A 27,096-nucleotide genomic window follows, 5' to 3' on the forward strand; every position below is an offset into this window, starting at 1 on the left:
ATTACCTGAACCAGAGTCAAGAGCTGGATGCTTAACCAATGAACCACCCTGGTGCCCTGGTCATAGGTTTTTTTAAACTGTGGAGGGCATTTTGACAACATCTAGTAAAGTTGAAAGTGCACTTAGCACTTCAACTTTCAGCGATTCAACTTTCAGATATGTACCTTAGGTCAGAACTTTCCTACTAGGACACCACAAACTGGTTAAGATAGGCTGAAGAACTGAATCCTTCATCCTAAAGCTCTTTGTGTCACCTCCCAGGATAGTAACTTCTGGCTGTCAAGAGTCTTGTCCAGTTACTTCAGTGTGTTGTACAAATAACATTTCTATGTTGTCACAATGGTTAGGAAACTCTTTCCTAGAAGCATACTAAGATGTTCATTGCAATAATGTTACATAAAACATTTATTACAGTAGAATTCTAAATAATAAAAGTGAACAGGGAAATATAAAATCACCTTTAGGCAAGAGCTACAGTAATAATTATTATATGGAAGATTTACTGATAAATGCTAAAATTATCGGGTGAAAACATGAAGAGAAACAATCTATATAGTCTTAAAGCATTCCCCTTAATATATTTATTAACTACAGAGGGAAAGATAGTAACATTATACAGGAGAACCCCAGTAGGAACCACTATAACTAAGTGACCAGGGTTATCACCACCTGTAAGAAGACATTGTCACCATCCCCCTGCTATGATGAACTAAGAAAGTCACAACATTATTTCTATCACATTTTTGCCAAAAATGCATAACCTGTTGCCAAATGTACATAACCTCAGTCCAGTTTTAAGAAAATACTAGGTAAACTAAAATTGTGATAAAATAACTGGTTAATATTCTTTAAAACTGTCAAGGTCATAAAAAACCAGGAGTGAGGGTAAAATAAACTAAGACCTCCCTAATTACAAACTAAATATAACAAGGAAGTATGCTGGTTAGGATACTGGAACAGAATGACATGAGTAAAAACAGATGAAATTCTAATACATTCTTTAGTTAATAGTATTGTACTAATGTTAATTTCTTGATTCTGATCATTTAATCTCAGATAATAAGATGTTAACATTAGAGAAAGCTAGATGAGGGATATATGGAAACTGAACTCTTTTTAACTTCTGTGTAAGTCTAAAATTAGTCCAAAATTTAAAAATTTGTTAACCTAAATATCCATATTTAGGCAGACAAATGAGTGAATTGTGGCATTGTCAAATGATTGGAATATTATATAGGTGTTAAAACCAATTAGATTCACATATATCAACATGGATGAATTTAAAAAATAATGTTAGTTAAAAAAAAGTCAAGCTGTAAAAGGATACATATATATAGCGTGATGCCATTTATACAAAATTTCAAGATGTAAAAACAACTGTTCTTCATATGTATGTGATAAAAGCTTGAAAACATTATGAAGAATTCTTTACACCAATTTCAGGTTACTAGTTACTTCTGGGAGAAGTGGGAGGGACTTGGCTATAGAATAAGAGCTTCAACTGTTTCTGTTTCATGTGCTTAAAAGTAAGATCTAAAGCGGAGAAGGCAGCATGTTAACATTTGTTAAATTTAGTTAATGATTCCATGGGTGTCTGTCATTTATTTTTTGTGCTTTTTATGCATGTGTGTAATGTTGTGTAACTTAAAAAATATAGTCCTTTAACTGAGTTCTTTGGAAGATCAAGACATTTCTGATAGGTAAACTATCCCTATGCAGTACTTTAAAGAGTGAACGTTTTGAGAAATGAGAATTTGAATAGAAAAATCTATGCCCTAAAGTAAAATTTTTTTCATCTTCTGAACCTTAACTTTTTGGTTAAGTTTGCACACAGTATGTAGAGCCTAGGCAAATTAAAGAAAACAGTGTTATTTGTATATTAACATATTTAGGAGTCTCTTGAAAAAAGAAAATCGACTTCAGTTTTCAAGCTTCTCCTACCTAGTAGAAAGTTACTCTAATGGAAAATTCTAATACACTTGAATTTAGTCTCAAAACCTTTTGTCCCCCTGCTGTGAGAATATTGAGTTCTATTTACATGAACTGTGAATCATTTTTGTTGAGGATACTTAGCAACAGAAAGAATTAAGTATTAGAAAAAATGGGAAGAGAAAACAGGGCAAAGCGAGAATGGAGGCTTTTGCTTTGAAAGTACCATAAGAGGAAAAAGAAAACCAGGTGGAACTCACTTTCACACACCAATTGCTGAGGAGGTTGCTGTGCAGGCACTTTGGTAGCATATGCTTTGGTAGGTAGGTATTGTGCCAGAACTAAAACCACTTTACCTTGGGTTTCAAGGATGGTATATGTGAAATAAATTAAGGCCACCTACATCATTTTTCTTCCCTAGCAACCACTGCCTGAAGGTAGGGGCTCAATCATTCCAAAGAGTATGTAAAATCATGAAAGCCTTAAACCTTTAGATGACTACAAGATACAGGTTGGAAAAACCCTTTCAATATGCACTTGTATTTAGGCAAACTTAATTTACAAATAAATATCTTTTTGAAACTATGGAAAGGGGGCTTCTAACATATTTCTAGTAGGAAAGGAACAGTAAATAGAAATCAGTTTCATAGTACTCATTATTGCTAACTTAGCATGTATAATAAATCATTTAAACTTACATTTGGCATATGATCTGAATTGTTTTATTTTAGTGAATATTTGTCAAAAGCCTCATTTTTAAGGATTTTTAATTAAGTTATTTGCAATATTAGTCCTCCTTATCTGATTTCTCCGTAGTGTCTTAACTTTTTTATTCACAAATTTGTCCTCTTATAAATGTTTATATATTTATATGCACATATATATATATTATGTTTGATAATATATAGACATAGAGAGTTAAATTGTTCTTTGCCTTTGGAATTTATGGTAAACTAATTAAAATTGTATTTGCTTATTAAATGTGAGGCCTTCTTAATCTCTAATTGTCATTGTTTTTTTATTACACATACCTTAATTTTATTAAGTCCATTAAGATTTTGTTTTTAAGCACAGTGTTATACCAATTCACCATCTCCAAAATTGTGATCATTTCATTGACATTTAACTGTTTTGAAATGATATCTGATATTTGAGTTATTTATAGGTAAGCTAAACATATCCAGAAAAAGCCACTGGAAACATTTGATTATGACTGTTACAGCTCTTTCAGATTAGAAATCTTTCTCTATAGTCTTTTTTCCAAAAGTGGCTTTCAAAGATACATCTTCAAAGTAAGGCAACACAAACTAGAAATTGGTTTGAAGATGAAGCAAAGGGCTAACAACATTGGGTACATAAACTGGGTTCAGAATTGAAGTTTGTACACAAAATACCCTGACCTTATAAATGGTTATGATCTTGATTTTCATATCCTAGCAATCCCTCCAAATGCCCAGTCCTTCTTATGAAACCACAGCATTTTGTGTGGAAGACAACATACGTGTGTTTCTGAGTTTGTTTGTTTGTTTAAATATGAAATTTATTGTCAAATTGGTTTGCATACAACACCCAGTGCTCATCCCAAACGGTGCCCTCCTCAGTACCCATCTCCCACCGCCAATCAACCCTCAGTTGGTTCTCAGTTTCTGAGTTTAAAGAAGTTATACAGGTTCGGGGCGCCTGGGTGGCTCAGTCGGTTGACCTTCTGACTTCGGCTCAGGTCATGATCTCACGGTTTATGAGTTTGAGCCCCGGGTCAGGCTTTGTGCTGACCACTTGGAGCCTGGAGCCTGCTTCGGATTCCGTGTCTCCCTCTCTCTCTGCCCCCCACTCACATTCTGTCTGTCTCTCTCAAAAATAAATAAACATTAAAAAAAAAGTTATACAGGTCCTTAATTCCTTATATGAAGAAACGTTTTAGATATCCTAATTTGGGTTTTAAAAAAAGAAATACTGTTTAAATCAGGTACCTTAATCTTGATTTGCCTCTCTCTGTGTATTTTTCCCTTTGCTCATTTGTTTCTTAAATTCCACAAATGAATAAAAATATATGGCATATGTCTTTTTCTGAGTCTTAATTATAGAGAACAAACTGATGGTTACCAGAGGGGAGGTGCATAGGGGGATGGGTTAAATAGGTGATGGAGATTAAGGAGGGCATTTGTTGTGATGAGCAATGAGTGTTGTATGGAGGTGTTGAATCACTATATTGTACACCTGAAACTAATACTACATTTTATATTAACTGGAATTTAAATGAAAACTTAAAAAAAAAAAGATACCTTATTTATGTAATGGCCCCAGCACAGTTTAGGGCAAAATCTCATCATCAGCACATTAATATTTTTGCATAAGACATACACATATTCACATAAAGTGGGATGAATAAGGCAGATAACCTCATATCATTTCTGAATTTTGACAAATGAGTTAAACAAAAACAACTGGTTTCAGAGTTTGTGGGATTTTTGTATTGCAAATAAAGGGTGGTAGACCTGGATAGTAAGTAGAGGTTGGGGGAAGATCACATAAAACAAAGGAAAATTAATAACTCTGGTCTTGACTCTAAGTGCAATTTGATTTAAGAGAAAGAAGTCAAAGGCTTCACCAGGGAGGAAAGGTTTGAAATGGGACTGAAGAAAGATTCATAGAAAACTGTTTCACTTGGAAATGAGCAAAACCAAGCTCAACTGGAATCTAATGTTCCTGTCAAACAGTAGAGTATATATACAGAGGCACATGAGGATAGGGTGGGAAGATTAAGGAAGGTTTGAATGTCAGACATGATTCACAAGATTCACAAAATCTTCATGACCAAAGAACTGATGTGAAAAATATCAGGACTTGGTGTCAGAATGATATGGGTGATTAAGAAGCCATAGTAGCAAAAATATGTTTCTAGACCAAGAGTAGGAAAAATCAGTTGTGTCATAGGGAAAAACAATTGAGAAGGGCTTACAAACTGTGGAACATAGTGTTTAATGGGAAATCCAAATGGAAATATTTGTATTTGGATATAGAAAGGAAGGTATGGGTTATAAGTATTCTGGGCTAGAATCCCCAAAATTATAGAATTGTAAGTATGCATTGTAAACATACAATGTTTGTTAAGGTTTTGGTCCATTTAAAAAATTGAATTGGTTTTTATTTTTTTAATTCTATTTTTTTTATTAATTAACTTTAATTTAGGAGAGAGAGAGAGAGAGAGAGAGAGAGAGAGAGAGAGAGTGGCCAAGGGGCAGAGGGGGAGAGAGAATGAGAATCTTAAGTAGACCCCACAATCCATTCAGAGCCCGATGCAGGGCTCAGTCCCATGATCCTGGGATCAATACCTGAGCCAAAATCAAGAGTGGGACCCTCAACTGACTGAGTCACCCAGGCGCCCCTGGATTGGTTGTTTTCTTATTATTGAGTTTTAAGTGTTCTTTATACAATTCGGATTAGCAGTGCTCTATCAGATGTGTCTTTTGCAAATATTTTCTCCCAATCTGTGGCTTGTGTTCTCATTCTCTTGGTAGTGTCTTTAACAGAGCAGAAGTTGTAAATTGTATTCAAGTCCAGATTATCAATTATTTATTTCATGAATGATTTCTTTGGTGTTGTATCTAAAAAGGCGTCAATGGGGTGCCTGAGTAGCTCAGTCAGTTAAGCGACCGACTCGGTTTCCACTCAGATCATGACTCACTGTTCATGAATTCAAGCCCTGCATCAGGCTCCACGCTGACAATGTGGAGCCTGCTTGGGATCCTCTGTCTCCCTCTCTCTGCTTCTCCCCTGTTGTCTCTCTCTCTCAAAATAAATAAACATTAAAAATAAAAAATAAAAAGGCAGCACTATACCTAGGGTCATCTAGACTTTCTCCCATGTTGTTTTCTAGGAATTTTGTGGTTTAGCTTTTATATTTAGATTTATAATCCATTTTTAAGTTAATTTTTTTAAAGGGTGTAAGGTCTAGCTCTAGATTATTTTTTGTTTGCTTGTGGATGTCTACTTATTCCAGCACCATTATTTGAAGAGCCTCTCTTTGTTCCATTATGTTGCCTTTGTTCCTTTCTTACAGATCAATTGACTGTATTTATGGGGGTCTGTTTTGGGGATATCTATTTTGTTTTATTGATTTATTTGTTTATTCTTTTGCCTATACCACACAATCTTGACCACCACAGCTTTATACAGATTTTTTTTTACCATAGCTTTTGAAGTTGGGTAGTATGAGTTCTCCAATTTTGTTGTTTTTCAACATAGAGTTGGCCATTTGGGCCTTTTGCTTCATTATAAAACTTAAGAATCTGTTGATGTCCATAAAATAACTTGCTGGTATTGGGATTGGGATTTATAGAGCTTATAGATTTAGGAAGAAGTGATATCTTCACAATATTGAGTCTTCCTGACCCAACATGGAACATTTCTATTTATTTAGTCATCTTTGATTTCATTCATCAGTTTTTAGTTTTCTTCATATAAATCTTGGTATAAATTTTGTTAGCTGTATACCTAAGTATTTCATTTGTGGATGTGCTGTTTTTAATTTCAAATTCTATTTGTTTGTTGTTGGTATATAGGAGAGCAATTGACTTTTGTATATTACACTTACATCCTAAAACTTGTTATATTCACTTATTAGTTCCAGTTTCTTTGTTGATTCCTTTGGTTTTTCTAAATAGACAATTATGTCTCCTGTGGTGAAAAACAGTTACATGCCTTCTTTCCCAATCCATGTACCTTTTATTTCCTTTTCTTGCCTTATTGCATTAGCAAGAACTTGAGGTACAATGTTGAAACAAGTGGTAAGAAGGGACATATTTGCCTTGCATCTGATTTTAGTGAGAAGGATTAAGTTTCTCACCATTAAGTATGATTTTAGGTTTTTCATAGACATCTTTGTCAAGCTGTGAAAGTTCCCCTCTATTTTATTGAGATTTTTTATGATGAATGATGTTGGCTTTTCTCAAATGCTTTTCTGCATCTGATGATCATATGATTTTTCACTTTTACAGTGTTTATGTAATGTCTATGTTAATTGGTTTTCTAATAGGGAACCAGCTTTCATGCCTAAGATAAATCCCAATTGGTTGTGTTCTGTAATACTTTTTATACTTTCTTGGAATCAATTTGCTAACATTTTGTTGAGGATTTTTGCAACTCTCTTCATAAGAGATACTGGCCTTTAGTTTTTTAATAACGTATTTATCTTGTTTTTGGTATTAGGGTATTGCTCATATAATGAAGTAGGAAGTATTCCTTCTGTTCCTATCCTCCGAAAGAGATTGTGGAGAATTGATATAATTTATTCTTTAAATATTTGATAGACTTCACTAATAAACTGTTTAGATCTGATGCTTTCTGTCTTATAAACTCATTTATTATTGATTCAATTTCTTTTTTCAATTTTTAATATGAAATTTATTGTCAAATTGGTTTCCATACAACACCCAGTGCTCATCCCAACAGGTGCCCTCCTCAATACCCATAACCCACCCTTCCCTCCCTCCCACCCCCCATGAACCCTCAGTTTGTTCTCAGTTTTTAAGAGTCTGTTACGTTTTGGTTCCCTCCCTCTCTAAACTTTTTTTCTTTTTCCATCCGCTCCCCCATGGTCTTCTGGTAAGTTTCTTAGGATCCACATAAGAGTGAAAACATATGGTATCTGTCTTTCTCTGTATGACTTATTTCACTTAGCATACCACTTTCCAGTTCCATCCACATTGCTAAAAAAGGCCATATTTCATTCTTTCTCATTGCCACGTAGTACTCCATTGTGTATATAAACCACAATTTCTTTATCCATTCATCAGTTGATGGACATTTAGCCTCTTTGCATAATTTGGCTATCGTTGAAAGTGCTGCTATAGGATACAAAATCAATGTACAGAAATCAGTTGCATTCTTATACACTAATAATGAATCAACAGAAAGACAAATAAAGAAACTGATCCAATTCACAATTGCACCAAGAAGCATAAAATACCTAGGGATAAATCTAACCAAAGATGTACAAGATCTGTATGCTGAAAACTATAGAAAGCTTATGAAGGAAATTGAAGAAGGTATAAAGAAATGGAAAAACATTCCGTGCACATGGATTGGAAGAATAAATATTGTCAAAATGTCAATACTACCCAAAGCTATCTACACATTCAATGCAATCCCAATCAAAATTGCACTAGCATTCTTCTCGAAACTAGAACAAGCAATCCTAAAATCTGTATGGAACCACAAAAGGCCCTGAATAGCCAAAGGAATTTTGAAGAAGAAGACCAAAGCAGGAGGCATCACAATCCCAGACTTAAACCTCTACTACAAAGCTGTCATCATCACGACAGCATGGTATTGGCACAAAAACAGACACATAGACCAATGGAATAGAATAGAAACCCCAGAACTAGACCCACAAACATATGGCCAACTAATCTTTGACAAAGCAGGAGAGAATATCTAATGGAAAAAAGACAGTCTCTTTAACAAATGGTGCTGGGAGAACTGGACAGCAACATGCAGAAGATTGAAACTAGACCACTTTCTCACACCATTCACAAAAATAAACTCAAAATGGATAAAGGACCTGAATGTGAGACAGGAAACCATCGAAACCCTAGAGGAGAAAGCAGGAAAAGACCTCTCTGACCTCAGCCGTAGCAATCTCTTACTTGACACATCCCCAAAGGCAAGGGAATTAAAAGCAAAAATGAACTACTGGGACCTCATGAAGATAAAAAGCTTCTGCTCAGCAAAGGAAACCACCAACAAAACTAAAAGGCAACCAACGGAATGGGAAAAGATATTTGCAAATGACATATCAGACAAAGGGCTAGTATCCAAAATCTATAAAGAGCTCACCAAACTCCACACCCGAAAAACAAATAACCCAGTGAAGACGTGGGCAGAAAACATGAATAGACACTTCTCTAAAGAAGACATCCGGATGGCCAACAGGCACATGAAAAGATGCTCAACGTCGCTCCTCATCAGGGAAATACAAATCAAAACGACACTCAGATATCACCTCATGCCAGTCAGAGTGGCCAAAATGAACAAATCAGGAGACTATAGATGCTGGAAAGGATGTGGAGAAACGGGAACCCTCTTGCACTGTTTGGAATGCAAACTGGTGCAGCCACTCTGGAAAACAGTGTGGAGGTTCCTCAGAAAATCAAAAATAGACCTACCCTATGACCCAGCAATAGCACTGCTAGGAATTTACCCAAGGGATACAGGAGTACTGATGCATAGGGGCACTTGTACCCCAATGTTTATAGCAGGACTCTCAACAATAGCCAAATTATGGAAAGAGCCTAAATGTCCATCAACTGATGAATGGATAAAGAAATTGTGGTTTATATATACAATGGAGTACTACGTGGCAATGAGAAAGAATGAAATATGGCCTTTTGTAGCAATGTGGATGGAACTGGAGAGTGTGATGCTAAGTGAAATAAGCCATACAGAGAAAGACAGATACCATATGGTTTCACTCTTATGTGGATCCTGAGAAACTTAACAGAAACCCATGGGGGAGGGGAAGGAAAAAAAAAAAAAGAGGTTAGAGTGTAAGAGAACCAAAGCATAAGAGACTCTTAAAAACTGAGAACAAACTGAGGGTTGATGGGGGGTGGGAGGGAGGGGTGGGTGGGTGATGGGTATTGAAGAGGGCACCTTTTGGGATGAGCACTGGGTGTTGTATGGAAACCAATTTGACAATAAACTTCATATATTGAAAACAAATAAATAAATGAACATTAAAAAAAAAAAGAGAGAGAAAGTGCTGCTATAAACATTGGGGTACAAGTGCCCCTATGCATCAGCACTCCTGTATCCCTTGGGTAAATTCCTAGCAGTGCTATTGCTGGGTCATAGGGTAGGTCTATTTTTGATTTTTTGAGGAACCTCCACACTGTTTTCCAGAGTGGCTGCACCAGTTTTCATTCCCACCAACAGTGCAAGAGGCTTCCCGTTTCTCCACATCCTCCCCAGCATCTATAGTCTCCTGATTTGTTCATTTTAGCCGTTCTGACTGGCATGAGGTGCTATCTGAGTGTCGTTTTGATTTGTATTTCCCTGATGAGGAGCGACGTTGAGCATCTTTTCATGTGCTTGTTGGCCATCTGGGTTACTTCTTTAGAGAAGTGTCTATTCATGTCTTCTGCCCATTTCTTCACTAGATTATTTATTTTTCGGGTGTGGAGTTTGGTGAGCTCTTTATAGATTTTGGATACTAGCCCTTTGTCTGTTATGTCATTTGTAAATATCTTTTCCCATTCTGTTGTTTGGCTTTTAGTTTTGTTGATTGTTTCCTTTGGAGTGCAGAAGCTTTTTATCTTCATGAGGTCCCAGTAGTTCATTTTTGCTTTTAATTCCCTTGCCTTTGGGGATGTGTCAAGTAAGAAATTGCTGCGGCTGAGGTCAAAGAGGTCTTTTCCTGCTTTCTCCTCTAGGGTTTCGATGGTTTCCTGTCTTATATTCAGGTCCTTTATCCATTTTGAGTTTATTTTTGTGAATGGTGCGAGTAAGTGGTCTAGTTTCAATCTTCTGCATGTTGCTGTCCAGTTCTCCCAGCACCATTTGTTAAAGAGACTGTCTGTTTTCCATTGGATAGTCTTTCCTGCTTTGTCAAAGATTAGTTGGCCATACGTTTGTGGGTCAATTCTGGGATTTGTATTCTATTCCATTGGTCTATGTGTCTGTTTTTGTGCCAATACCATGCTGTCGTGATGATGACAGCTTTGTAGTAGAGGTTTAAGTCTGGGATTGTGATGCCTCCTGCTTTGGTCTTCTTCTTCAAAATTCCTTTGGCTATTCAGGGCCTTTTGTGGTTCCATACAGATTTTAGGATTGCTTGTTCTAGTTTCGAGAAGAATGCTAGTGCAATTTTGATTGGAATTGCATTGAATGTGTAGATTGCTTTGGATAGTATTGACATTTTAACAGTATTTATTCTTCCAATCCGTGAGCACGGAATGTTTTTCCATTTCTTTATATCTTCTTCAATTTCCTTCATAAGCTTTCTATAGTTTTCAGCATAGAGATCTTATGCATCTTTGGTTAGGTTTATTCCCAGGTATTTTATGCTTCTTGATGCAATTGTGAATGGGATCAGTTTCTTTATTTGTCTTTCTGTTGCTTCATTATTAGTGTATAAGAATGCAATTGATTTCTCTATATTGATTTTGTATCCTGCGACTTTGCTGAATTCATGTATCAGTTCTAGTAGACTTTTGGTGGAGTCTGTCGGGTTTTCCATGTATAATATCATGTCATCTGCAAAAATTGAAAGCTTGACTTCATCTTTGCCAATTTTGATGCCTTTGATTTCCTTTTGTTGTCTGCTGATGCTAGCTAGCACTTCCAACACTATGTTCAACCACAGCGGTGAAAGTGGATATCCCTATCGTGTTCCTGATCTCAGGGAAAAAGCTCTCAGTTTTTCCCCATTGAGGATGATATTAGCTGTGGGCTTTTTTGTAAATGGCTTTTATGATGTTTAAGTATGTTCCTTCTATCCCGACTCTCTTGAGGGTTTTTATTAAGAAAGGATGCTGAATTTTGTCAAATGCTTTTTTTGCATCGATTGACAGGGTCATATGGTTCTTATCTTTTCTTTTATTAATGTGATGTATCACATTGATTTGCGAATGTTGAACCAGCCCTGCAGCCCAGGAATGAATCCCACTTGATCCTGGTGAATAATTCTTTTTATATGCTGTTGAATTCGATTTGCTAGTATTTTATTGAGAATTTTTGCATCTATATTCATCAGGGACATTGGCCTGTAGTTCTCTTTTTTTGCTGGGTCTCTGTCTGGTTTGGGAATCAAAGGAATGCTGGATTCATAGAATGAGTCTGGAAGTTTTCCTTCCCTTCCTATTTTTTGGAACAGCTTGAGAAGGATAGGTATTATCTCTGCTTTAAATGTCTGGTAGAGTTCCCCTGGGAAGCCATCTGGTCCTGGACTCTTATTTGTTGGGAGATTTTTGATAACTGATTTAATTTCTTCACTGGTTATGGGTGTGTTCAAGTTTTCTATTTCTTCCTGTTTGAGTTTAGGAAGTGCGTGGGTGCTTAGGAATTTGTCCATTTCTTCCAGGTTGTCCAGTTTATTGGCATATAATTTTTTATAGTATTCCCTGATAATTGCTTGTATTTCTGAGGGATTGGTTGTAATAATTCCATTTTCATTCATGATTTTATCAATTTGGGTCATCTCCCTTTTCCTTTTGAGAAGCCTGCCTAGAGGTTTATCAATTTTGTTTATTTTTTCAAAAAGCCAACTCTTGGTTTCATTGATCTGCTCTACAGTTCTTTTAGATTCTATATTGTTTATTTCTGCTCTGATCTTTATTATTTCTCTTCTTCTGCTGGGTTTGGGGTATCTTTCTTGTTCTGCTTCTATTTCCTTTAGGTGTGCTGTTAGATTCTGTATTTGGGATTTTTCTTTGTCTTGAGATAGGCCTGGACTGCAATGTATTTTCCTCTCAGGGCTGCCTTCGTTACATCCCAAAGGTTTTGGACTGTTGTATTTTCATTTTCATTTCTTTCCATATATTTTTCAATTTCTTTTCTAATTGCCTGGTTGACCCATTCATTCTTTAGTAGGGTGTTTTTTAACCTCCATGCTTTTGGAGGTTTTCCATACTTTTTCCTGTGGTTGATTTCAAGCTTCATAGCATTGTGGTCTGAAAGTGTGCATGGTAGGATCTCAATTCTTGTATACTTATGAAGGGCTGTTTTGTGACCAAGTATGTGATATATCTTGGAGAATGTTCCATGTGCACTCAAGAAGAAAGTATATTCTGTTGCTTTGGCATACAGAGTTCTAAATATGTCTGTCAAGTCCATCTGATCCAATGTATCATTCAGGGCCCTTGTTTCTTTATTGATCCTGTGTCTAGATGGTCTATCCATTGTTGTAAGTGGAGTGTTAAAGTCCCCTGCAATTACCACATTCTTATCAATAAGGTTGCTTATGTTTGTGATTAATTGTTTTATATATTTGTGGGCTCCCGTATTCGGCGCATAGACATTTATAATTGTTAGCTCTTCCTGATGGATAGACCCTGTGATTATTTATAATGCCCTTCTTCATCTCTTGTTACAGCTTTTTTTTTTTTTTTTTTTTTTCAACTTTTTTTTTATTCATTTTTGGGACAGAGAGAGACAGAGCATGAACGGGGGAGGGGCAGAGAGAGAGAGAGACACAGAATCGGAAGCAGGCTCCAGGTTCCGAGCCATCAGCCCAGAGCCTGACGCGGGGCTCGAACTCACAGACCGCAAGATCGTGACCTGGCTGAAGTCAGACGCTTAACCGACTGCGCCACCCAGGCGCCCCTCTTGTTACAGCTTTTAATGTAAAGTCTAGTTTGTCTGATATAAGTATGGCTACTCCAGCTTTCTTTTGACTTCCAGTAGCATGATAGATGGTTCTCCATCCCTTCACTTTCAATCTAAAGGTGTCCTCAGGTCTAAAAGGAGTCTCTTGTAGACAGCAAATAGGTGGGTCTTGTTTTTTTATCCATTTTGATACCCTATGTCTTTTCGTTTGGAGCATTTAGTCCATTTACGTTCAGTGTTACGGAAAGATATGGGTTTAGAGTCATTGTGATGTCTGTAGGTTTCATGCTTGTAGTGATGTCTCTGGTCCTTTGTGGTCCTTGTAACATTTCACTCACAGAATCCCCCTTAGGATCTCTTGTAAGGCTGGTTTAGTGGTGATGAATTCCTTCATTTTTTGTTTGTTTGGGAAGACCTTTATCTCTCCTTCTATTCTAAATGACAGACTTGCTGGATAAAGGATTCTCGGGTGCATATTTTTTCTGTTCATCACATTGAAGTTTTCCTGCCATTCCTTTCTGGCCTGCCAAGTTTCAGTAGATAGGTCTGCTACTGCCCTTTTTATCTACCTTAGTATGTTAGGGCCTGTTTATCCCTAGCTGCTTTCAGAATTCTCTTTATCCTTGTTTTTTTGTCAGTTTCACTGTGATATGTCCTGCAGAAGATCGATTCAAGTTACACCGAAGGGCGTTCTCTGTACCTCTTGGATTTCTGTTTCCTTCCCCAGATCAGCGAAGGTCTCAGCTATGATTTGTTCAAGTACACCTTCAGCCCATTTCTCTCTGTCTTCTTCTTGTGGAATTCCTATGATACAGATATTGTTCCTTTTGATTGCATCACTTAGTTCTCTAATTCTCCCCTCATACCTCTGGATTTTTTTTTATCTCTTTTTCTCAGCTTTCTCTTTTTCTCAGCTTCCTCTTTTTCCGTAATTTTATCTTGTAATTCACCTATTCTCTCCTCTGCCTCTTCAATCTGTTCTATGGCCGCCCCCATTTTATTTTGCACCTCATTTATAGCATTTTTTAATTCCTCGTGACTATTTTTTAGTCCCTTGATCTCTGTAGCAATAGATTCTCTGCTGTCCTCTATGCTTTTTTCAACACCAGCGATTAATTTTATGACTATTATTCTAAATTCTTTTTCTGTTATATTGCTTAAATCGGTTTAATTTGTTAGCTGTGGCTACTTCTGGAGTTTCTTTTGAGGAGAATTCTTCCATTTTGTTATTTTGACTAGGCCCTGCGGTAGCTCCAAACTGCAGGGCACTTCCCTTGTGGTGTCTGGAAAAACTTGTGTTGGTGGGCGGGGCCACACTCAGACTAGATGTCTGCCCCTAGCCCACCACTGGGCCACAGTCAGACTGGTGTGTACCTTACCTTCCCCTCTCCCAGGGGTATGGCTCACTTTGGACTAGTGTGGCCCCTGTCTGGGCTGCTTGCACACTGCCAGGCTTGTGGTGCTCCTTCTGTAGGATCTGACCAATGACGTATCAGCAGGGATGGATCCGCAAGGTGCACAGGGGCAGGAGGGGCAGACTCAGCTTGCTTTGCCTTCGCTGGTCCGCTGTGGGAGGGGCCCTGCTGCACCAGGAGGGAGGCAGACCCGTGGGAGGGATGGAATCACAGGAGCAAAGCATTGGGTATTTGTGCGGTGCAAGGAAATTCAGTGATGGGAACTGGTTCCCTTTGGAATTTTGGCTGGGGGATGGGAGAGAGAAATGGTGCCTTTGTCCCCCCGCTGGCTCTGTCCTTCCAGGGCTCAACAACTCTCCCTCCTGGTGTCCTCTCTCCTTCCCTGCTCTCTGAGAGCAAAGCTGTTGCCTTTTAACATTCCAGATATTAAGTCCTGCTGGCTGTCAGAACTCATGGAGTCTGGCCCCTTAGCTTTTGCAGTCCAGACTTCAGGGGCTCTACCTTGCTAGGCAGGCTGCCCCTCTCCCGCTCTGGCTCCCTCCTGCCAATCCTTGTAGTCTGCATCACCTCTCTGTCCACATAACCTCTTCCATGGGCCTCTTGTCTATGCTTAGCTCCGGAGAGTCTGCTCTGCTAGACTTCTGGCAGTTTTCTGGGTTATTTAGGCATATGTGGGTGGAATCTATGTGAGATGAGCCCAGTGTCCTCCTACGCCACCATCTTCCCAGAACTCCCCTGAACGTGTTAAAAGAGTGTTGGTAGGCAAGTGTCTAATTGGATTTCAAATGGTATCTAATATTCTTATCGGTATCTAAAGAGTCTGTTACTCCATTTGACCTTATGTTTCTTTTCTTTTCTTTTAGGTATCTTTTATTCAAAACCTGGTATTTTGTGTAGAAAGAGTTTACCGTGTACCTGACTTTGGTGTCTGGGAAAGAGGCAGCAAATATAATAATGGCAGCACAGAACTACATTCAAGGTAATTTGCTGATTTGAGTGGTTTTTTTTTTGTTATCTAAATGTGTAGAATTTGAATAAAAATCAAACTACTAGATTGCAACTGTATTATTTGTCTTTTCATCTCTTATTTTTCTATATATGGTAACAGATAAAATTCACTTAAAATTAAAGCAAGAAATTACTCTCAGTGCCCATAAACAGGTCCAAGAAAAAGTACGGTATCTTTCCCAACCTCTCATGATGTCAGTATATGCATATCAGCCTCCAATCCAAGTCTTGGCCTTTCTGCTAAACCAAATCTTTCTTTTTCCTTTTTGAAATGATGCCATTTGAAAGATCAAATATATTAGGATTGTCAAACACCAAATGTATACACATTTCATGTAAAATTCCCTTCCATACTGTTGAGCTGATTTTTTTTTATCCTAATCAGATACTCACACCTTTCATATAAAACTTAACATTTTTTTTTTCTGTAGGTGGTGTGATCAACATCTTGAGTTCTGGTTTAGTGGGCTTGATAAACAATGATAACTGATGACTGATGTTAGTGGTGTATTAATTTCCTTTACTACTTTTGGTGAGAGAAATAGCTTTAGTAACTGACTGTACCTTTCAGATATCCAAATTTTTTGCCTGGTAGGTTATCTTTTAACTGAGAAGTATAGCTCAATTGCACCATAAATAAAATACCTAGGAATAAACTTAACCAAGGAAGTGAAAGACCTGTACTCCAAAAAGTATAAAACACTGATGAAAGAAATTAAAAATCATACAAAAAAAGGAAAGATATTCTATGTTCATGGATTAGAAGAACCAATATTGTTATAATGTCCGTATTACTCATAGAAATCTACAGATACAATTACAGATGTAATTCCTATCAAAATTCCAGTGACATTTTTCACAGAACTAAAACAAATAATCCTAAAATTTTATGGAATTACAAAATACTCCAAATATTGAGAAAGAAGAACAAAGCTGGTGGTATCACAATTTCATATTTAAAGATATACTACAGTGCTGTAAAACCAAAACAGCATACTAGTGACACAGAAATAGACACAAAGATCAATGGAACAGAACACAGAGCCCAGAAATAAATCCATATTTATATGGTCAATTAACCTGCATCAGAGGGGGAAAGGATATACAATGTTATGCGAATGGTACTGGAAAAAATGGAAAGCCACATTGGAAAAGAATGAAACTGGATCAGTTTCTTACATAATACACAAAAATAATCTCAAAATGGATTAAAAACCTAAATGGTGAGGCCTGAAACTCTAAGAGTCCTGGAAGGAAAACTGGACAGTGTTATTTTTGACATTAGCCATAGAAACATTTTTCTAGATATGTCTCTAGAGGTAAGGGAAACAAAAACAAAGTTAAACTATTGGGACTACACCAAAATAAAAAGGTTTTGCCCAGTGAAGGAAACCACCAACAAAAAGGCAGTGTACTGAATGGGAGAAGATATTTGCAAATGGCATGTCTGATGAGGGGTTAATATCCAAAATATATAAATAACTTATACAGTTTAACACCAAAGAAACAAAGAATTTGATTTAAAAATGGGCAGAGGACCAGAATAGACATTTTTCAAAGAAGACATACATGTGGCCAACAGTCACATGATAAGATAGTCAACATCACTAATTATCAGGGAAATGGTAATTGAAAGCACAATAAGATATCATTCTACATCTTTCAGAATAGCTAAAATAAAAAACATAAACCACAAGCGTTGACAAAGATGTGGAGAAAAAGGAATCCTTGTGTACTGTTGGTGGGAATGCAAATTGGTATAGCCTCTGTGGAGAATAGTATAGAGTTCCTCAAAAAATTAAAAATAGAATTACCATATGATCCAGTAACTCCACTATTGAGTATTTACCCAAAGAAAATGAAAACACTAATTTGTAAAGATATGTAAACCCCAAATGCCCATTGATAGAGGAATAAATAAAGATGATGTGCTGTGGGTGTGTGTGCGTGCACACACACACACACACACACACACACACACACATATAGGGATGTTATTCAGCCATAAAAAAGAATGAGATATTCCCATCCACAACAACATGGATGGACCCAGAAGGTATCATGCTAAGTGAAATAAGTCAGAGAAAGACAAATTCCATATGATATCACTCATATATGGAATTTACAAAACAAAACAAAAAGAGAAAAACAAAAAACCAACTCTTAAATGCAGAGAACAAACTGGTGGTTGCTAGAGGAGTGGTGGCTGGGGGGATGGGTCAAATAAAGAGAATTAAGAATACACATACCTTTAAAAATTATTTTTTAAGTAGGCCTCATGCCCAATGTGGGCCTTGAATTTATGACTCTGACATTAAGAGTCACATCCTTTACTGACTGAGCCAGTCAGATGCCCCAAGAGTATACATATCTTAATCAGCACTGACTAATGTATATAATTGAGTCATTATATTGTGCACCTTAAACTAATATAACACTGTGTTAATTATACTGGAATTAAAAAAAGAAAAGTATAGTTCAATTAATTAGCTCAATCCAATTCACACTAAAAAACTTATTAAGAGCTTAATGGTTATCAGCTATAGGTCAGTTTAGGTCAGTGAGACTTAAATGAACTAGAGAAACAGTGTAGGAAACACTGGTTAAGAGGATATACTTTTTTGAATACAAGGACTAATCACACACACAAAAATTAAGCTGATATAAGATAATTAGTAAACTAAAAATTGGGTCCGGGTCATTAGCTGTATACTATCCCTATGCCTCAGTTTCCTTCTCTACAAAATGAAGACAATAATAGTTTCTACTTTATGAAGTTGCTATAATGATTAAGTTAATATATACAAATAATTTGAATACCTAGCAGAAGTAAGCACTAGAATGCAGGTGTACTCACACATTTCAGAATATGTTAATAACAAATATTGAAACAAAGAGGTTTTTCCTATTAACTCTGGGAAAGTAATGTACACACATTTTTCTATAAGTTTTATGATTTATATGAGGCATTTTGAAGTATAGAGCAGAATACTAGCAATCAGAAAAGAAGTCAGTGAAGTAGAGAAATGATTTGTGGGAAAGTTCAGTTCAGACATTAAACAAATTCTGGAAAATACTAAAAATAGGAAAATAAATAGAAAGTTATATTTCAGCTATCATTCAAATTAAGTTCTTAACACTCCAGATTATCATTCAAATTGTAAGAAAAAGTGGATCTAATTAGAAAAGATGATATTTTAAAATGTACCTTTACAATATTTATGATTTATCAGCCCCCTTCTCTGCTTTTTTGTTAACTATTTTGTATATTCCAATGTGAACCCAGTGACATTTTCAGTATAAAATATTTAGAGTTTGGGATTTCCTGTTTACAAAAAAAAAAAAAAATGTAAACTCAGAAAGTACCTTGAGTTAAAGTTAACATTACCCCTAGAAAGTGAGGGTATTGGAATGTCCCCAGTGAAAAAACCCAGAAACTCCAACATGTGTAATTGAAGTGCCAACCTTTAAATTGAATCATTAAGGATTTTATTTCAAGGCTCAGAAGATCATTATGTAATGTTCTTTGCTATCTTTTGCTTGCAAAATCAATCTTAATTTGTGGCATGTTTGTTTTATTCAAATGGATGGGAAATGAAGTTTGCCATTTGGATTTGGATGATGGGTTTTACACATTTAACATTGCTCTCCTACTTTTCTATGGTGTATCACTTTACAATTCCCCAGAAAAGAACTTTAAGCATTTTTCTTTTCCCCCAAACATTACTGAACTCAGGTCTCCACATGTGTGTTTTGGGTGTTGTCATGTCTGGTGCCAAAAGAGTCTGTTGTAAAATCGCAGAATTGAGCCTCATGGCACTCATGGACTCAGTGATGGCAGTGGTGGTAGGAGGCTGGTAGCCTCTGCTTACACGTGGGTAGTGGAATGTAGAGCTGCTACTAACCTGGGACTCTGTCTCTTGTTGCTGAGACATCCCAGAAATATCTCTTCCTAGTTGTATGTGTTTTTTACTACTTAATACAATATCCTTTTTATATCATTAAGCTGTTCCATAATTTCAGACATCCTGAAATAGTATACGATAATTCTTGCTATAAGAACTCATACTTCTCTGTCTTCTGACTTTCTTTGCCTCTCTTCATCTCTAGGCCATTCAGTCTCCTTGGCAGGAATCAGAGAAAGAGCACAATCTGACTAGTTCCGGTGCTCACCAAGGCCTTGGCCAAAGTGACTGGCTTGAGAAATGTTTCTTCCTTTCCTTGCCACACTGCACACATCCCTTCTAAGCTACACCTTGTGCAAAAAAGATTACCACCTCTGGGCCCTCACTACACATTCACATAGTATTCTGAGGTCAGAGGCTCCCTCTTCAGCATCCATACTCAGGTGTTCTTTAACCATTGCAATCTGTGTCTTTGTACAGTTATAGTATGTTTTTTATTTAGTCCACACAGGGAACATATTACTGTCTTTTATGGGAGGAAGCTAAAGTTTAGAAGGTTTTGTGATTCTCCTCCCATATACCTTAAATAGTGCAAATCACTGTGTGGTACAGCTAGAACTGGATTCCAGGTGGTTGGCCTTCAAATGAAAGTTGTTTCTACTGGATCATGTTGTAATTTAAAGTCTTAAAAAGTTTTCTAAAGTTTGAAATAACATAGGTGTGCAAACTTGGTGAAATTTTGATAAGTTTTAAAGATATCTTTAATCATTAAAGTTTGATTTAGCTCAATGCTTTGGTCCGTCCCTTCCCAATCTGCCCTTTTCAGTCCCAGGTTTGCTGGTATCTATCTCTTTTAGTTCAAGTTCCTTAATTATTTTGTATTTCTTAGATAAATCCCAGAAGTTTCTTTTGTAAAAAGTGATTTCATTACATTTATCTGAATGTCATTCTAGCAGAAACTACCCTTTTCAGGGCTTTAGTAAAAGGACCTATTGCCCTAAGCTTATAGTGATTCTCTTAAAATGTTTCCTAAGGAACTGTTCCCATTTCTTCTGGTTTTACTGTTGACCCTACTTTCCTCAAGCAACATGCTCCTTTCAGTTGCTACTAGTGGGGTTAGAACTATATCAGATAATTCTCTCTTCTTCTGTTCAATCTCTAAGTCTTCTAGTAAGTTCCTATACACTTAAAAATCCTATTTTTTGATTTAATTGCATTTTCCTCCAAATATAATCTTGGTACATATTTAATGTAGCATAAGTCTTCTTAGCCCCTGGAGTTAAGTATCCAAGTAGTCTTCTTAACCGCTCCAAGTTTAATTTAGGTGTTTTAATCTTAATATTCCCCCCTCTTCATTTATGTAAGGATATTCCTATTCCTCAGGGCTATCTTTAAACTAAACCAAAACTCTTTGTTTTGGAGAAGAAAGGAGTCTTCTATAAAATAAGAATTTAATCTCAAACCTAACTTTGAACTGTTTTGGTTATTGGGAAGCAAAAAGGAAACCTGTATTTAATAACTTAGTAATGCAGATATATACCCAAATGGAAAGATAAGTTTTTGAAAGGTTGACTCCTAAATAGAACTTTACATTTAACAGCATAATTACCTTTTTTCACTTTGTGAAATCTTGTATTTGCAGTATGAAGAAGACCTTAGAAGCAAGGAATTTAAATGTGATTTTTCAAGCTTTTTATTTTTTAATGGTTTTATGTTCTATTCTCTTGGCTTTTCCAATAAAGAAAGTTATCATTAAAATATCAAATAAGTAACCATCATAACGATACTTTACTCCATTTAAGATGCCTTTAGTGACCATTTTTTCCCATACACTGTTATTTAAAGTAACTACTTAGTCTTTTTAAGTTATTTTTTACATCATTTTCTAGTCATTGAGTTATGATACAAGCAACTATCGATCTGTTTTGCTTCATTTTATGAATTTTTACCACACTGAACAATTCATGAACATCCATTAAAACCATAGTAGTGTAAAGTCCTTGTTCTTTCAGTATGATTGGGTAACTCAGGGAGTTAAAACATAGTGTTAATAAGCAGGAGACTGAATTTAGTTCCCATGCTTGCCAGTTCATTTTTTGGATTCCATAGTGAGTTATAAATCACTTTGTCCAAACCCATCCTTTGTCTAGTAAAACTTGATTTATGTAACAAATCACATTGTTACAAGCTATATCTCAAGAAATGTAGCTTTTAGTTCTTTTAAATGAATGTTGAGGTAACACCTTGCAAGAATCAAATTGGTGTACGTTCTATTGATAATAGTCCCCTAATATTAATATATTCAATTGCTAATCATAGAATAACTTAATTTTCTGAGTGTCTTATGCCAGTAAAGTATTTTTAATTCTTACAACATAATGTATTATATTTGCCAGTAAAATGTAAATCACATTAGGAGTATGTTTGAATATCTGAATAACTTGATTTAAATAAGCATTGAATAGTAAATTACAATACTTGTGAATTTCAATTAAGTCCAATTATTTAACCAGTTACATTGGGAAAGAAAGTTACATTGGGAAAAAAACAATCTTAATAACACATACCTCACAGTGTAGGGGGAAGTTTTCTGGTTTTACTAGGTTAGATGCATGTGTTTGTACATAAACCACCACATATAGTTTACTTGGACTTAATCCCTTTAGGTTCCAGGTCTTGTCATTGCTCTAAAATGTCTTGGATATGAAAAGAGACCACTCTCCTTGTCTTGAGTATACTAGCAGTACCATGTGCAATGTTATGTAAATTTGTTTAACCTGTGTGAAATGCTAGACTGCAGATTTGAGTCAGCAGGACAGTATCTTAAACCCAGATTATTGGCTCATTTGTTCTTGAAAACCGGGGTAAAGTGGTCAGCATAGATTCCAGTAGGGAAGAGAGATTTCACCAAAGACAGAGTGAGGATGAATTTGAAAGCTACTTACATTTAATCTCTTGGGACTTTAGTATGTGTCCTCATTTTAGAAGTAGGAGTTAATGAAAGAAATATAAGGCTTGTACATTGAAAACTACAAAAAAAATGTTGAAAGAAATTAAAGACAACATACAAAAATGGAAAGATATGCTGTATTCTGTGTAATCTATACCAAAATCCAACTGTCTTTTTGCAGAAATTGACAAACTGATCCTAAAATTCATGTGGAAATGCAAGGAACCCAGAACAGCTAAAGCCATCTTGAGAAATAACAAAGTTGGCTCACACTTTTCATTTTCAAAGTTTACTACTGTACTATGCTTATTATATATACAATAATATGCTATAATAATTAAATAATGTGACGATGGCTTAAGAACGGATATAGAGATCAGTAGAATAGAATTGACCGTTCAGAAATAAATCCATATATTTGTGGTCAGTTGATTTTGATGAAGGTGCAGACAATTCACTAGTCTTTTCAACAAATGGTGATGGGGCAACTGGGTATCTGCATGCAAAAGAGTGAATTTGGATCCCTACTTCACACCATATACAAAAATTAATTGGAAATGGATCAAAGACCTATATGTAAGAGATAAAACTGTAAAACTGTTAGAAGAAAACATAGTTGTAAATCATTGTGACCTTGGGTTAGACAAGGTCACACTTTAGATATAGCACCTAAGGTACAAGCAGGCAGCTACAACAGAAAGATTCTCTACAGGTTTTTGTGTGAACAAAAGATTTTGGTTTTCTAGGATGAATGCCCAATAATACAGACGGTAGGTAGTTGCGTATTTAGATTTCAAAGAAACTGTAAGACTTTTTTCAGAGTCCTATTTTACTTTCCTACCAGCAATGTATAAATGATACAATTTGTTTGCATCTTTGCCAGCATTTGGTGTTATCACTATTTTTTATTTTAGTTACTCAGATTGGTTTATAGTGCTATCTCCTTGTGGCTTTAATTTGCATTTCCTAGTGGATAATGATGTTGGATCTTTTCATGTGCTTATTTGCCATCTGTAGATTCTCTTCAGTGACATGTCTCTTCATTCGGGTTTTTTGTTCATTTTCTGCTTGGGTTGTTTTTTTAATATTGATTTCTTGATAGTTTTGCTTTTTAAATTTTTTTCATGTTTCTTTATTTTTGAGAGAGATAGAGCTGGGGAGGGGCAAAGAGAGAGGGAGACACAGAATCCAAAGCAGGGTCCAGGATCTGAGTTGTCAGCACAGAGCCCAACGCAGGGCTCAAACTGACTAACTGTGAGATCATGATCTAAGTTGAAGTCTGACACAATCGACTGAGCCACCCAGGCACCCAGATTTCTTGATAGTTTTTAATGTAATTCCAGATACTAGTCCTTTGTCAGATAAGTGTTTTGCAAATATATTCTCCCAATGTATATCGTGTCTTTGCATCCTCTTAACAGAGTCTTTCACAGAGCAAAAATTTTTAATTTTAACAAAATTCAACTTATCAAGTTTTCCTTTTATGGGTTGTACATTGGAATAGTCTGATAACTCCTTGCCTGACCCTTGATCCTTAAGATTTTCTCCAACAACTTGTTTTCCAAGAGTTGTATAATTTTATGTCTTATATTTAAGTTCACGATCCATTTTAAGTTAATAATCTATAAGGTTCGATGAGACTAAGGTTGAAGCTCTTTTTTCTTTTTTTATCTAAGAATGTCCAGTTGTTCCAGAATCATTTGTGTTTGTTAAAAAGACTATCATTCTTCCATTGAAATGCCTTTGAGCTATTAAAAATAAAGTGGGCACATTTTTATCAGTATATTTTGGGGTTCTATATGTCTGTGCCTCCACCAATACTATACAGATTTGATATAATCATGAGATTTTTCTTCTTTAGGCTGTTAATATTATGATGGCTTATATTGATTGCGTTTTGATTACTGAAGCAGGCTTGTGTCTCTGGAATCAAGTCTACGTGGTCAGTTATGGTGATAATTCATTTCATATGTTGCTAAATTGTTTAGTCATTTGTTGAAAAGGATATTAATATCTATATAGGTGAGGGATATTGGTGTATAGTTGTCTTTTTGGGTACTGTCTTTGTCTGGTTTTGGTATCGGTGTAATGCCAGCTTCATAAAATAAACCCCAAAGTTCTCTCCTGTTTTCTGGAAGAGAGTATATAGAATTTTGGTATTAACTTTTTTTTTGGCCATTTTGAAATTATGGATTAAATATCCTTAAAAGTTATAGGACTATTCAAATGATTTATTTCATATGGGTGAGTAGTGGTAATTTTTTTCTAAGAATTCATTATTTTTTTTCTAAGTTGTCAAATTCATGTATATAGAATTATTTACAGTGTTTTATTATATTTTTGCTGTATACTGTGTCTTTTATGATATTTCCTTTTATTCCTCACATTGGTCATTTCTATCTGTTATCTTATTTCTTTGTCAGATCTGCTAGAGGTTTGTCAATTTTCACTAGCTTTTCAAAGAATGAGTTGTTTCACTGATTTTTTCTATTATTTTCCTGTTTTGAATTTCATTGATTTCTGTTCTTATCTATATATTTTTTCTTTTTGATTTGGGTTTATTTTGTTCTTTTTCTAAGTTCTTTATGATGGAGATAGGTAATTGATTTGAGGCTTTTTCTCTTTCTAGGATATGCGTTTAGTGTTATAAATTTCCCTCTCAGCACTCCTTTAGCTGTTCTACTCAAATTTTGATGTTATATATTCATTTTCTTTTTTTCCAGTTTTTAAAAAATTTATTTGTTGGGGCGCCTGGGTGGCGCAGTCGGTTAAGCGTCCGACTTCAGCCAGGTCACGATCTCACAGTCTGTGAGTTCGAGCCCCGCGTCAGGCTCTGGGCTGATGGCTCGGAGCCTGGAGCCTGTTTCCGATTCTGTGTCTCCCTCTCTCTCTGCCCCTCCCCCGTTCATGCTCTGTCTCTCTCTGTCCCAAAAATAAATAAAAAACGTTGAAAAAAAAAAAATTTAAAAAAAAAAAAATTTATTTGTTTAAACTCAGGTTAGTTAACATACAGTATAGTGTTGCTTTCAGGATTAGAACCCTGCAATTAATCACTTACATATAACACACAGTGCTCATCCCAAGTGCCCTCCTTAAATGCCCATCACCTATTTAGCGCATCCCCCTACACACCTCCCCTCCAGCCACCCTCAGTTTCTTCTCTGTATTTAAGAGTTTCTTATGATTTTACCTCTATCTCTGTTTTTATCTTATTTTTCCTTCACTTCCCCTATGTTCATCTGTTGTGCTTCTTGAATTCAGTGTATGCGTGAAATCATACATTTGTCTTTCTCTGCCTGACTTATTTTACTTAGCATAATACCCTCTAGTTCAATCCACGTTGTTGGAAGTGGTAAGATTTCATTGTTTTTGACTGCCGAGTCATATCCCATTTACCATATTCTTTTTTCCTTTTAAGGGAAATAACACATTTATTTATTTATTTATTTATTTATTTATTTATTTATTTTTATTTATTTATTTATTATTTATTTATGTATTTATTTATTTTAATATAATTTACTGTCAGATTGGTTAACATACAGTGTGTAAAGTGTGCTCTTGGTTTTTGAATTCGATTCCCGTGGTTCATCACTTACATACCACACCCAGTGCTCATCCCAGCAAGTGCCCTCCTCAGTGCCCATCACCCATTTCCCCCTCTCCCCCACCCTCCCATCCACTCTCAGTTTGTTCTCTTTATTTAAGTGTCTCTTATGCTTTGCCTCCCTTCCTCTCTGTTTGTAACTATTTTTTTCCCTTCCCTACCCCCATGGTCTTCTGTTCAGTTTCTCAAGATCCACATATGAGTAAAAACATATGATATCTGTCCTTCTCTGACTGACTTATTTCACTCAGCATAACACCTTCCAGTTCCATCCATGACGCTGCAAGTAGCATGATTTCATCCTTTGTCATTGCCAGGTAGTATTCCATTGTATATAAAAACCATATCTTCTTTATCCATTCATCAGTTGATAGACATTTAGGCTCTTTCCATAATTTGGCTATTGTCGATAGAGCTGCTATATACATTGGGGTACATGTGCCCCTATGAATCAGCACTCCTGATTTTTTTTAAATGCAAATTTTTTGTTTTATTTTGTAATTCATTGTTGCACAGTATCAGAAGATGATCCAAGCTGCAGTTCATTATTAATATCATTTCTTCTTTGTTCTCCTGGAAATTCTGATGACATGCTTGATATTGGCATGTGGTGGAATGGTACTGAGTAGTCTGCTAATGAAGGTGGAATAGCAGCCAGATCAACCGAAGTCACACTGGGCATCCTTACAGAAGATGGCTGATACATGAGAACCCCTTTGATTGGGCTGCTTTGTGTTTCTGACATAAAGATGCATTTCCTTTTGGCAGGAGGGTCTTCCTCTATATCAGAAGAGCTTTCTATAGTCAAGTCAATAATATCCACTTTCTTCTTGCTTGTCTCATTGGCTACCGTCACTGAACAAGGCTTACTGAGGACACTTGAACTGTATCCCTGTATCCCTTAGATAAATTGCTAGCAGTGCTATTGCTGGGCCATAGGGTAGTTGTATTTTTAAG

General features: G+C 36.0%; 1 protein-coding gene across 6 annotated transcripts in view; it reads left to right on the plus strand.

The window, feature by feature from the left end:
* The window catches only part of PHKB (phosphorylase kinase regulatory subunit beta), a 265,144-nt gene that overhangs the window by 102,951 nt on the left and 135,097 nt on the right, over nt 1-27,096 (plus strand). For all 6 annotated transcript variants that reach the window (XM_060651934.3, XM_060651933.3, XM_060651937.3 and 3 more), the window contains one exon: nt 15,533-15,648. In XM_060651934.3, coding sequence (XP_060507917.1) covers nt 15,533-15,648 — 116 coding nt within the window. The remainder of the gene's footprint in view (nt 1-15,532; nt 15,649-27,096) is intronic.

The sequence above is a fragment of the Panthera onca genome, chromosome E2, assembly GCF_046562875.1.
Source record: "Panthera onca isolate mPanOnc1 chromosome E2, mPanOnc1 haplotype 2, whole genome shotgun sequence".
Taxonomy (NCBI): domain Eukaryota; kingdom Metazoa; phylum Chordata; class Mammalia; order Carnivora; family Felidae; genus Panthera; species Panthera onca.